Here is a 14,226-nt window from a genome sequence, read left to right on the forward strand (position 1 = left end):
TCCGGGAATAAATATTTTAGTTGTCCCCTTAAAACACACCACATATATTCGCAAATTTAAATATAATTCAATTTAATCTAATTAGTGTCAACGATTATTATATAATAGAAAAATAAAACTTTTTTTCACAATCACTACACGATCATCTAAACTTTTTCACTACGAATGAAACGAATAGCCTAATGTTATTATCGTAAATACACAACAAAATATAATTATTTCGGAAGGCTCACAAGTCACTTTTACACTGATTATACTGACTTCGAATATTATTTTCACTATCATGAAGGTAGATATAAATCTAATCTCTGCCTGATTACGACTGAGCAGCATAACTTTTAAACCATTTCTTCTTGGCGGCTTACTGACAGTTTGAATAACATATATAAATGAATATAGCTGTGTGTACGTATGACATTGTATATATTTAAGTACTATCAGGCATTACGTATATGTATGTATTATACAGAGAAATTAGCTTTAGTATTATACTAGAAATTAGAAAATAATAATTAAAGTTATAACTGTATTTCTTTGTAGTATAAATTTTAGTATAATTATTTTAGTACAATTATTTTATGTTTGCCTACTAACGACTATATATGTATTACAATAAATTTTAATTTTGTTATCTATACTGAAGTTTTTAAATTTTAAAGAATTTATCAAATAGAGAACGTTTAGATAAAGCAGAAATGTCATTCTTTATAATTAAAATTTATCTTTTATCGCAAAAATAAAATGTAAGAGATCCATACAATTTTTTATTTCTGTCCTGTTTATAGTGATTAACATCAGAAAGGAAATCTCTCTTAATGTCATATGTGCATGTGCATACATATATATTCGTGTATTCAAAACACTGAAGCAATTTTTTATATTGGTATTAGCGGATGTTAGTAAGAGATCAGTTTTCGTCTGCCATAAAATAACCTCATTCGCTTTTAAAAAGTAAGAAAGTAAATAATTTTAAAAAGTTTATAACATAATTCTATAAAATAATATTAGTGTACTAATTTTCATTTTCAATCTATTTCACATAATTTATTTAATTTTTATGCATTTTGTATTACTTATTATGAATGTAAACATGTCATATATCAAATATATATTTAAATAAATATAAAGAAATCATATCATCTATAAAAAAAAAGATTCTTTTTACACGGTATGAGTAAATGTTATTTGCTTATAACATATTTATTAATTATAAACATATTTTATATATATAATTTATTTCTATATATATAACTGAATAATTTCTGATAGTATATAAATTTGCAAACACAAATTATAATATTTTATTGAATACTTTTATTGCTTAGATTAGAAGAATATTCATTCTCTTCTTTATAACATTTTCATGTTAATATTCCAATATTGTTAACATAACTTGTAATATAGAGAAAGATCAAAATATGATAATTAATATATACGTTGTTATAATAATCATTACTGTCTTATATGCATAACAATCATAAGTAGCTTTTTCAAATGACATTTTGTACAAATACATAATAAAATATATATTTTAGATAACAGGTTTGAACAATGTCAGAAGTTCAAGAAACAGTACCAGAAGCTACAGAAGCAACTGTAGAACAAGATGCTGTATCTGAGGAAGATAAACAATATTTGACTGATTATATAAAAGAAACAGAACAGCGACTAAATGCAAAAGAAGAACTTCGAGCAGCTAATTTAAATCCTAATAGACCACCAGAAACATATTTCAGCAAATTAGATTCAACGCTGAAAAGAAATACTACGTTTGTTAAGAAATTAAAAAATTTTAGTAGTATACAATTAGATACAGTTCTAAAAGATATGACACATTTAAATTTGACAAAATATGTAAGTGAAGTTGCTACTGCTTTAGTGGATGCTAAATTAAAAATGACAGATGTTGCACCTGCTATTAAGGTATGCAGCTTCTTGCATCAAACATATGCAGAATTTTCAACCCATTTTTTTGAGAATTGGCAAAGAATTTTATCTCTAAAGGTTGTAGACAAAATTGCAAATCCAAGCAAACTTAGAGTCGATCTTCGATTTTATGCTGAACTGGTTAATGCAGGGATTTTCACCCATAAGCAAGGATTACCTCTGCTTGGTTCTGCATTAACGGTTTTAATTAATATGGATAAAGAAGAACATAACAATGCAAGCATCATATTAAGCTTCTGCAAACATTGTGGTGAAGATTATGCAGGTCTTGTATCTAAAAGAGTAAGAGAAATATCTGAGAAGTTGAGTATAACTATACCCAAAAGCAAATTACTTTCTCCTGATAAACAACAAAATGTGAGATTACTGTTACGAGATTACTACAATTCATTATGTAAACATTTATTAAAAGAACATAAGGATCTTCAAGCTTTTGAGAAACAAAATCGAAAGATTTTGCAGACCAGAGGCGAGCTAAGCTCTGAAAGAAAAGAAAAACTTGAGAGTCTTCAAGTATCCTATGATCGTTTACTTAATAATGTGCAAAGCTTTTCTGATACTTTAGATGAACCTATGCCAGAACTTCCTGTAAATAGTGAGATGAAAGCAGAAGCAGAAGAATCGTTGAAAATGATTAGCGAAGGAGAAGAAAATAGTATTTTAGAGGATATGTGGGGAGATGAAGAAACCAGACGATTTTATGAAGTTTTGCCAGACTTAACAGTATTCCTTCCAGGATCATATTTGAAAGAAGTACCTAAACAAGATGCTCCAATAAGCGAAGAAGCTTTAGATGAGGAAATAACATTTGATGAACTAGAAGAAACTGAAAAAGTAGATGAACCTGAGGCAGAAGTGGAGGAACCACAAGTTTCGAATATAAGTAATAAAATACTTCTAGATGCATTTATAACGCATTTACCAAATTGCGTAAATCGTGAATTAATTGACAATGCGGCAGTACACTTCTTAATGAATCTCAACACGAAACATAACAAGAAAAAGCTAGTGAAAGCATTGTTTGGTGTTTCTAGAATTCGTTTAGATCTACTGCCATTTTATTCACGATTGGCAGCTATTCTTTATCCTGTTATGCCTGATGTTGGCAATGATTTATGTTCAATGTTAAAACATGACTTTAAATATCATGTACGAAAAAAGGATCAAATTAATATAGAATCAAAAGTAAAAGTTGTTAGATACATTGGTGAACTTGTTAAATTTAAACTTTATTCAAAGATAGAAGCATTATATTGCTTGAAAGTTTTGTTACATGACTTTACACATCATCATATTGAAATGGCTTGTAATTTGTTGGAAACATGTGGAAGATACCTATTTTGTTCACCAGACTCACATCAAAGGACAAAAGTATATTTGGAACAAATGATGCGTAAGAAGGCAGTCACTGCATTAGATTCACGTTATGTAACAATAATTGAAAATGCATATTATTATGTAAATCCACCAGAATCTACTGGGGGTGTATCAAAGAAAGACAGACCACCTATTCATGAATTTATAAGGAAATTATTATACCAAGATCTCTCAAAAACAAATACAGATAAAGTACTCAAATGGATGCGTAAACTAGATTGGGAAGATGAAAGTGTATCATCCTACGCTATTAAATGCCTCACTGCTGCGTACAATGTTAAATATTTGAACATTCGATGTGTAGGAAGTTTATTAGCTGGACTTGTTGCACATTACGAAACTATAGGTCCTCACGTAGTAGATGGTGTGTTGGAAGATATAAGACTATGCATGGAAATTAATTTACCAAAATTTAATCAACGGCGTATTGCTATGGTTAAATATCTCGGAGAATTGTATAACTATCGCATGGTAGAAAGTGGAGATATTTTCCGAACGTTGTATCTTCTGATTACATTTGGAGTCAGTATGGATCACTCCATACCAAGTATTTTAGATCCACCTGACCACCTTTTTAGAATTCGATTAGTCTGTACATTATTGGAAACTTGTGGACAGTACTTTAGTGGTGGTTCTAGCAAGAAAAAGCTAGATTACTTTTTAATATTTTTCCAAAATTATTATTGGTTCAAATATACAGATCCTATTTGGACTCCAGAAAATCCATTTCCAGTGGGTATAGATTATATGTATCGTGATACATTAACAATGTTGAGACCAAAAATGCAATTGTTTCAAAGTTATAAAGAAGCGCAATGTGCTGTGGAAGAATTGCGAAATACATTATATCCCACTCTTGGAAATCCTATTGCAGAGGATGGTATTGAACGTACTGATGCAGAACCTGATATGGGTGTAATTGCTGAAGGAGATGAAGATATAGCTGTAACATCTGGAAATGGTAGTGGAGATGCAAAAGGTGTGGCTGATTTGCATTTTGAAGAATCTGAAGATTGTTCTGAAGCACAATCAGAAGAAGATTGGACTGCTGATGCAGAAAGAGATTACACTATGGGTACACAAGAAAATACCCAAGGAGATCAAAGTCTTTCAGAAGGTGGTACTGATGGTGTTATTATGGATGTTACAGAATTAAATGCAGCATTACCAGCTGGCCCTAGAAGAGTAAGTTGTCCTGAAGATGATGACTTTTTGTCTGCTCTTGATAAAATGGTTTCAGATAATATACAAGATAGAATGCGAGATTCAGTGAAACCACAACAAGTGGATATTTCAGTTCCTTTGCATGTAAAAAGTACTAAAAAAACATACGAACAACTGCAAGAAAGACCTTCTGATAATAGTACAGTCGATTTCGTACTTATGTTAAGGAAAGGTAACAAGCAACAATACAAGAATTTAGCAGTTCCTGTGTCATCAGAATTAGCAATGAATCTTCGAAATAGAGAACAGGAACAGAAAGAAGAGAAAGAACGAGTTAAAAGATTGACACTGAATATTACAGAAAGACAAGAAGAAGAAGATTATCAAGAAACAATTAACCAGAGTACCAGGCCAGTGACAGTAAATTTAAATAGAGAGCGACGACAAAAATATAATCATCCTAAAGGTGCACCAGATGCAGATCTTATATTTGGCCCCAAAAAGATACGGTAATCTTAATGTTGTTGGAAATCAGTACTTGTCATGTTAGAGGAAAACAAGAAATCTACAATACGAACTATTTGATGTTCATGTTTTTGTGTAGGTTTTATAATAAATTCGTGATACTTTATTTTTTTTTTTTGAAATACATATCTATATGTTGTTTATATGAATTCTCAATCATATAGATTTCAGTGTAAAAACATATTTTATATTAAAAATGCAGAAATGTGTCATATATGTCAATATGTATTTGCATATATTCATATGGAAAAAAAGCTCTGTTGTATTCGAATAAGGTGTCTTCTCTGTTACTTCCACATTATAAATATACAAAATTATCAATAAAAAATCAATTTGGCTAATACTCAACATCAGGATTGTTAATCGTAAAAATTTTAATTGCAGAATTTACATATTGACATAATATAATAAGTCATATTAATAAATTATACTTCGATATTTTTAATAATTTAATTAAACTTTTATTAACAATAAAAAAGATACAATACGTTTAGAACTAATCACGATATTGTGTTATTCATTAAAATGGATAAACTTTTATAAATATTAGTATACCTTTCGGATATTTTGAAAAAATGTTATTATATTAAGCTTCATTTTTATTGTATAAATAAATGTAAAAAACCAATAATTTTCTAAAAAACAAATACAAATATGCATACAAATAAGGAATTGAATTTGATATACAATTATTTATTTTTATCTAAAATATTATTACGGTGTACAAAATGAATATAAATAAATGTTAGCTGTTTTTATGTTTGATACTGCTCTCTTATACAGTCTGCCATAATATCACATATCTACCTTGGTATATGATACTGGTAATCATAAATTAATACTAAATTGCATGTTTGCATTATATTATCTCCATATTTTATAGATCTTCTTCTGCATCTTCAAATTGACCTGCTTCTATATCCATAGCATCATCTACTTCTGTACCATTGTGACTTGTCCCTATTTGTTCTAAAGGAATGAGAATAAAGAATCTTGATCTTTATAGAATATTGATTCTTTTTACATTAAATCTATTAAAATTTTAAATATTACCTGTTGGTAAAATGTAGGGAGCATCACCAGCACCAACATCGTACTGTTCAAAATCATCTTCCTCTGCATCTTCATAAATATCTTCTTCAGCTACAAAGATATGTAAATTTTTATAACATATTTGATTGTTTAATAAAGTATTATTAAAACAGCTTTATTTACCATCAGAAAAACTATCTTGTGGATCAGGATGAAGAGCCTGACATTGGTTCATTGCTTGAAACATTGTCTCCAAATTATTTGTGTTGTCAGGGGCAAATCGCATTTCTGTGATAGGTGTATCTGCATCTTCAAATTCATTATCCGAACCACTATCTGAAGCTGGTGGCAATGGTACATCTATATGAAATATTATATTTAAAAAATATAAAAATATGAAATCTTAATATATTTAGCAAAAATTACATAGAAAGTAAATTCAGATTCAGTAAACTGAACTTTATTTAGATTTTATTCTTCACTGAAAGACAAGCAATTACATTCAAAGGGAACTTAACATACCTGGAAGATCTACTTTTGCATCGACCATAATATATAAACATTGTCTTGGGTGTGCTTGTTCATCTCGTGATATGGCATGTAAAGATATATGAGGGTATTCAAGTGAAAATCCCTGTTGTGTATCATAATTCACCCAAGAAAGTAAGCTACAAACATGAACATCGTATTAAAATATGAATATATTATGAAATATAAGATTGCGTCATATTAGTACTTACCTCTCTGTGATATACAGAGTTCCTTTTCCTACTTCCCTATCATTAATATACACGGTAGTATTTAGTTCTTCATGGCGTATTCCCTCCTGTGGTGCAAGAAAATTGCTAAGCACTACCATCTTTTATCTGCAATATTTACTTGAGATATAGGACCAACAGCATTTGATCAAATAAACCAATTATTTAGACAAATATACAGACAGGAGGCAAAAATAGATGAAAGGTTATGCCGGAATTTATAAAATTATAAATTTCGTTACATTATACACACAAATATATATAAATTAATATAATATAATATACGTATATACATTTCATAACATAAAATAACATAAATTTCATAAAAACAAGTTCGGAAACATAATTAATTAATCATGCACTTTATTTAGCGTAAAATGCAGTAAACAAAATTGTAATTGCATACTTAAGATAGCAATCTTATTAGTTTTATAATACTTGTCTTTTATACTCAATTTAGCTAATGCATAATCTATTGATGTATAAATTCATTACCTACTTGTTTTTGCAAACAAATTATAAATAAGAAGAGAAAATTCTCCACCAAATGAACGAATTTGTAAACTTGACAACGATTTTATAACTTTAATTCTTACACAATACTTCGAGATCACTTTTTACGTTTCGAAATATATACGCGACAAAGTTCACTAAAGCTTTACAATCGCTAAAATCAATCAATATGACGATTTTTCATTTTTTAATACTTGCAAATATACAACTTTTCCGCACCCTGTTGTGTTTGTATTTTACTCTATTAATGCAGAATACTTTTTTACGATAAACTATACATAGATGTTACACTAGCATACTTGAAAGGGCGGGAAGTTTTGTTGCATATTTTTGACATTACAATAAAAAGATATTAAACTGTTTGATGATTTTATGTTATAGATAAGTATATAAATTCTGGGCTCTTAAAAATATGTTTCTCTTTATTTCAATTCTATTTTAAATTACTCAAAGATTTAGGAATTGCGAATAAATTTAGGTATTGATAAAAATGCAATAATTTTTTAGATATATAGAAGAACAAGTAGCTTCTCAAGAAAAAAAGTTATATACAGGGAAGAGATACAACTTTGTTATATTATAGGATAATATTTTATTTTATTAACTGATACAATATTTATTTTACAATTTCAAAATTATTGTTATCATGATAATGAAGAAACTACATAAGAATATTTTATAAATCTATTTTAATAATAAATATATATAAGTACGTTAGACGTATGAAATTATTAACAACAGTAAACAATTTTTCAATCATTTTTTTCAATATAATAAGCGTATTATAACGCATTGTTGTAATTATATATAATATATATATACTTGTTAATTTTGGAAAATTATTATTTATGATTTGTTCGCTGTCATTATTATACATTCTTTATACATGTAAATAACCATCATATTTAATATTCATTACCATACATTTTGCATAAAGTGAAACAAGTTCTTCCTATTTTTTCTATGAAAATAATCCCTATTTACTATTTACATGTTTTTACATCTACCATATAAAATTAATACATCGCTGTGATATTTAACTTTACTCGTTTTATATAAAATATAAATCAAATTAATATTTAATCGAAGTTTCTAAAATTTATAATACTGATTTTAAACTCGATATGCTTGTTTTATATACAGAAAAATAAAACATTCAGTAATGTAAAAAAATGTATAATATCGTAGTTTACGAAAGAATGTTAAAATAAAATGATATTCTATGGATTTTGCTTAATCAGGTTATTTTAGATAAACTTTTGAAAAATAAAGTGAATAATCATTACATAAAAATAATGTTAGTATAAACATATAACATAATATATAAAATTATTTTAATATAATTGGGAAATAAGAAGTAAATAAATGGTAATAATTGATTTTATTTTTAAGATATCGGTTAAAATGTTAGCATTCTAATTGTGCAAAATGATATAAATACAACCAGCTATTGCTGACTTCCATATTTATTTTAATATAATATACGTTCTGTTATTATTTTAATAATCTTTTTAAATTTAATAAAACTTTACTATTTTTAATCTATTATTATAAAGTTATATGTTTATATATTTCGTTATACAGTATACATAATTTATAAACTACTACGATTACATGATGTAAGAACATAATTTCATTTTATACTTTATGTAGAAGTTCGTAAGTTTATAGACATATATAAATTATAGCTTAAGGTGAAGAGAATCAGCATCTTTATAAATGTTACATATTTTTTAAATGTATGAATGAGTTAATGAAATAAAACAGTAGAATTTTTACTAAATTTCCATAACTTTAGTTTTCTATCATGGTATATGCGATATATATTTATATTTTAGATAAGTATTAAAATTCTATTAATAACAATTACTAAATTAAATTTATCATATAATGTCAAACAATTTATGAAAGTATGGATATAGTAATATCATAATTGATAATAGAACACAAGAAAGCCATCTGAAAATGTTTTATTAGGATTACATGTGGCAAGCGAGGCTTTTGTTTCCAATTCCTCAAATTTAAAACTCATTTCCATAACATTTTACGTACATACATACATACTGTTAGTACAATAAAAAGTGCTCTGTTTAGTATTTCGCACTTCATTTACTACTAGAAATTATTGTTGCAAGAAGTATCACTTTGACATCTTTAAGACAATCGGTCATCAGTCTTGGGTAAATTTTGTTTCCTAATGAGTCTATAATGCTATTCAAATACAACATATTGAAGAATATCTGGCTTGATTGCTATAGATTATTTGAATAATAAATAGCAAATAATATATATAAATCCATTTATATTACGAAGAGTGATGTTTATTTTCTCAACAATAATAACTTGATTTTCATAAGAAAGACAATAAAATATTTCACACATCAAAAACATTATTTTCTCATTGTTGACGTATTAGATAACCTTCCATGTTCAAACCACTAAGTTACCCATTGTAAATGAGCCCTATAATATATTTTTTCATGTTACATTTTATATTAGATATCAATGGTTCTGTACAGCTCATGCCAGACTCTCCAATTTTATATATTTTTATACTATTGATAAAGATAAATAATATGTGCTAGAACTAGAAGAATATGGATACAATGTACAGCTGAATTAAATAGATATACTACATAATTGAGTATCGCTATACGTTACTAACGTTAATTGTGCAGTTTTCTTAGTCGTGTTCATGGGTACAATGAACTGAATTTTATTGTTGTCTTCAAGGGGCTAAGTTCCAAAAAACATCGAGAAACATGTATTACATTAAATCTTGTGACATTTTTGATATGTTTCATATTTTTATATATCATAAAAGTCCTTTGTGAACATATAATGGCAGTAACAGTAATAACAGTTATAGAAGTAACACTAATGATGATACTATGAGCAATAATAATAACAATTAATAGTGCAGCAATAGTGGAGGTAATTATAATAGCATTAATAATCATAATAATAGCTATAATAGTATAGTAAGAATTGTAGAGTTTAATAATGAGTCAAAGATCAACAGTAATCAGTGAAACAGTATTAGTAATGATGACTGCAGTATAATTGCAACTATAATTTATTTCACAAACATTTAGACACAATCATCAGAAAAAAACAAATTATATATGTAAATAATTTGTATGATTAATAAAAATTGATCGTAACATTTTGTATAGAAAACATAATACAATAAATTTTAATTAAATAACCTGTAAAAATAATTGTAAAATTGTTTTTATAGTACAATATACTAGGTACATAATATGTAAATGATAGTTACGTTTCCTTCTGTGTAGAAGTATACTAATTAAAAAAACACAATATATAAAACGTTGTTAAAAAGAACACATTTTTATATACAATAAGGACATGAATATGGCACGAAAAATTTATGAACGTGAACACCAAATGCTGTCATTAACTTAACACGGAATAAATACATTAAAGAGATATAATCTATCTTTATCACTTGAAGATAGTGTTCTTAGTTTACTTTTTCAAGATTTTTTTACTATGCATGTTTTTTTTTTTTGGAACCTTTCCCACTGTATTAATCTACACCGTCCATTTGTTTACTTCGCTTATATCATAAATACAAAACTCTCATGAAGAATATTCTTAGACATCACTACATGGAAACTTAAGTTTGCAATGTATTTGTAATTTCTCGATGTACAGTTACCAAATCTTGTATATATCCAGCTAATCTGGCATTTAGTGTATTCAAATTCTGTTTTTGGACATTATTTGCGCTTAATGCAAGCTCTAATTGTTCATGAACAGCCCTTAACATTTCACGAAATTCTGCATTTTCTTTCTGTAAAGCCTGAAAAAGATGAGATTATGAATTTATATATTCATTTATTTAAAATAGACGAATAATTAATTAAGCATGACTAGATATTATTATTGAATTTCTATACTCTTTTGATTGAAATGATATTTAGTAAATATAATAGCTAGAAAACATTTTTATATCATTTTAATTATTCGACAATCATTAGTTATTAATGTTTAATATGATTATTTTACAATCTATACGTACTACAAAATCTTTATTTTTGGTAGCTATAGTAAGAGCTTTGATTTCTTCATTTTTTGTTCTAAGTTCACTTTCTAACGCTTCAACTCTCAACCTTAATGCTTCGCTATTGCCTTCTGCTATTTTTCCAGCTTCGAGATCTGCATACTTGGCTTTAATCCTTGCATTGTCCTCTTTATACAATTGCAATTGTCTTTTCCATTCATCGACATTGGCTGTGGATTCTTGTAGCGCGCTCGTTAATCTGGCATTATTTGTTTTCAATGTAGTCAATTCAACCTGCAAACAAATTTTTTGCGATAACTTATATCATATGCTAGGTAATTTTTTACAATAATTATGTATGTTTCGATACATAAAACCATACCTCCCATTTCTTAGCATTTGCAGAGCTTTGTGCTAATGCAAGTTTCAGCCTATCATTCTCATACTTAAGCTGCATTTCAGCTGATTGTCCACCTGGCGTCGAACTAAGTTGCGATGATTTCCCTTGATGTTGTGGACTTTCTGTACTCTGCTGAGAAACACTCTGTGATCTTGAATGGACTGCATTTTTCAATTCATCATCCACTTTATTCTGACAACTACCAGGTAAGGGACTGCTGCTTACCAAAGACACACTGTTTTGAGTGGAGATCATGTTGGCATTTGGATTGGGATTATTTGATGCTGATATATTGGAATTAATCATCGATGAATTTGGCGGGTCTATAAGATCTTGTTCTGACGATGGCATACTTGATCGTGATGTAATCGGGCTAACATTTGCACTAGTAGCAGGAGTAACAGATGAGCTGTTTGATTGTAATTTAGCACTAGCTAATTTAGTGGCTTCCTTCACTTCATGAAACTTCTCTATGAACTGCCAAATGAATAGTATTGTCTCTGAGATTACAGTGTACAAGTGACTGTACATTAACTTAAGACATATTTCACAAACCTTTCCTAATTCTACTTCAGATGAAAAGCCAAGACCATATATAGTATTAGCTCTAACATCTGACCATTGCCCAAATTTTTGTGATGTTTTTGTGAAGGTCATATTTGGAGTAATAGTACTGTTTATTACTGCCTAAAAGAGAAATAAAATACAATGTAAGTTTATTTTTGATATAGTGTATATTTACTTTGTTTAACAGTTCAGCCATTTTTCAGTCACCTTTGTTCCTTCAACAGAAATTATTCTGTATAGACTCCTTGTGGAGTCATAAAAAAATGAAATAGACACTGCTGCTGTAGATGCTGATACCCAAGATCTTTTTGTCTTAGGATCAATATGAAACACGTGTCCTTTACACGTGAAAATTGGTTGTTCACTGCAATTTATTAAAAGTAAAAGACTTAGGTATTTAAATATATTGATTTAATTAATACATGCAGCATCTATTTATATATACCTTGATTTATATAATCAAAATATAAATTATAGGTGTTTTAATAATAACAAATATCTTAAAGTTTATCTTTTTTGTAGAACTTTATTAGATGTATATTCCACAGAAACATAACAAAATCAAATACATCAAAAAATGTCAAATATACATATCATATTACATGCCTTAAAATTAATCCAATGGAAAATCTAATAATGTTATAATTTAGCATTACAATATTGTATAAATTTGGAAGGAATCAAAAGAAATAAATATAAACAAGACATTTTCAGTTTTCATAAAAGAAACAATTATACTTTTGTCTTAATTTCTTTAATTTCTCACACGTGCAATATATCTACAATTTATATATATTGTTCTTTAAAATACGTAATTTTAACAAGTAATAAATATACTTTATGTGAAAAATAACTACAATAAAAAAATAAACATTAATAAAGGATTCATCACTTTAATAAAATATGATATCATTTATAAAGCTGATCTAAAAAGAAATAATATAATTACATAAGCTTGGTATGTTATATCGGAAATAAAAATATAATCGCATTAAAAAACTGTCGAATGGATATTAACGTAATAAATATTTGTAGGGTCGTCGAAATGAATTTTCACAATTAGAGTCTAAAAATATATGAAACGGTGCCCGAGTAAACAACTAGAATAAACACATTTCACGCGGTGTCGACTTATCCCACCTTCACTATTTTATTTTATGGTTATGCATATATGAATACAGGGGGGAGGGAAAAAAAGAGAAACATTCTGGTCCAGTTTCCTCATGTATGTACGCACCCACCTAAATGCGTATCTGCGATGATGTCGGGAATATGATAGTAAATAGACGGGAAAGGAGGATAGTGTTCATTAGTTAACGCAACGAAAGCGACACGACCTATTTTGTATCAATTGACGGTATTCAGTAATAGAAGAATTAAGGATCGTTTATCATAGTTGTATGCGACATGAAAATGGTGTGTACATATATTACACACCCTTAAAAGGCGGTGCAGAATACCACCACGTTCACTTACCCCATTGTTTCTTTTCCCGATGTCATACAAATGTTGTAAATGATAATTTCACAGACTCATAGAGAAATGAATTTAACGCGAATGCGTGATAACTATTTGCGAATAGAAATTTTCAAAATGATTAGAAAATTGATGAAAATGAATTCCACGAAAGACAGAGTTACACCAGTTGACAGCCGCCATCGGCCAAAACTGTATAGGCGAACGGCAACGATCACGCAACGACATGAAACTAGTCGAGTTTCCACCATATACCTGGATTTAATCGATTTTCCACGAAAGGTTGCTATTGCTAACCTCGTAGCTTTCTTTCAAAAAAATCACTAGACGCGGTCGCATAGCAAGGCGCATACTTATGTTTTCATAATGCGGTTTGTATTGTTATTTAGAATGTTGGTAACATAGAGTAAGCGAGGAAACGCGCGTTTGAATACGCGATC

At 28.2% G+C, this 14,226-nt stretch overlaps 3 protein-coding genes across 8 annotated transcripts; 1 reads left to right on the forward strand and 2 right to left on the reverse strand.

Annotated features, from left to right (window-relative positions):
- The first annotated feature begins 783 nt into the window (after nt 1-783).
- Upf2 (UPF2 regulator of nonsense mediated mRNA decay) lies at nt 784-5,119 on the forward strand. 2 transcript variants are annotated; one of them, XM_033336393.2, is made up of 2 exons: nt 784-951; nt 1,536-5,119. In XM_033336393.2, exon 2 carries the CDS (start codon nt 1,552-1,554, stop codon nt 4,999-5,001), a length of 3,450 nt encoding a protein of 1,149 aa, XP_033192284.1. In that variant the 5' UTR covers nt 784-951; nt 1,536-1,551; the 3' UTR covers nt 5,002-5,119. The 2 variants fall into 2 exon arrangements, with proteins under 2 accessions (XP_033192284.1, XP_076475524.1); XM_076619409.1 differs by lacking the exon at nt 784-951 and adding an exon at nt 1,108-1,168.
- A 332-nt stretch (nt 5,120-5,451) lies between these two features.
- Nucleotides 5,452-7,585, reverse strand: icln (chloride nucleotide-sensitive channel icln). Of its 4 annotated transcripts, none has more exons than XM_076619417.1 (6): nt 7,303-7,585; nt 6,786-6,911; nt 6,568-6,713; nt 6,229-6,387; nt 6,067-6,156; nt 5,452-5,982 (listed from the first exon to the last, which is right to left on the reverse strand). In XM_076619417.1, the coding sequence occupies exons 2-6, from the start codon at nt 6,902-6,904 to the stop codon at nt 5,891-5,893; spliced, it is 606 nt and encodes a 201-aa protein (XP_076475532.1). In that variant the 5' UTR covers nt 6,905-6,911; nt 7,303-7,585; the 3' UTR covers nt 5,452-5,890. The 4 variants fall into 4 exon arrangements, with proteins under 4 accessions (XP_076475532.1, XP_033192286.1, XP_033192285.1 ...); XM_033336395.2 differs by having other exon boundaries at nt 6,229-6,405; nt 7,299-7,583; XM_033336394.2 differs by having other exon boundaries at nt 6,229-6,405; nt 7,303-7,582.
- Nucleotides 7,586-9,270: 1,685 nt separating this feature from the next.
- Nucleotides 9,271-14,024, reverse strand: homer (protein). 2 transcript variants are annotated; one of them, XM_033336331.2, is made up of 7 exons: nt 13,787-14,024; nt 12,518-12,674; nt 12,299-12,430; nt 11,969-12,220; nt 11,726-11,872; nt 11,362-11,637; nt 9,271-11,142 (listed from the first exon to the last, which is right to left on the reverse strand). In XM_033336331.2, exons 1-7 carry the CDS (start codon nt 13,810-13,812, stop codon nt 10,957-10,959), a joined length of 1,176 nt encoding a protein of 391 aa, XP_033192222.1. In that variant the 5' UTR covers nt 13,813-14,024; the 3' UTR covers nt 9,271-10,956. The 2 variants fall into 2 exon arrangements, with proteins under 2 accessions (XP_033192222.1, XP_033192221.1); XM_033336330.2 differs by having other exon boundaries at nt 11,726-12,220.
- Between the last annotated feature and the right edge of the window lie 202 nt (nt 14,025-14,226).

The sequence above is a fragment of the Bombus vancouverensis genome, chromosome 6 (assembly GCF_051014615.1).
Source record: "Bombus vancouverensis nearcticus chromosome 6, iyBomVanc1_principal, whole genome shotgun sequence".
Taxonomy (NCBI): Eukaryota; Metazoa; Arthropoda; class Insecta; order Hymenoptera; family Apidae; genus Bombus; species Bombus vancouverensis.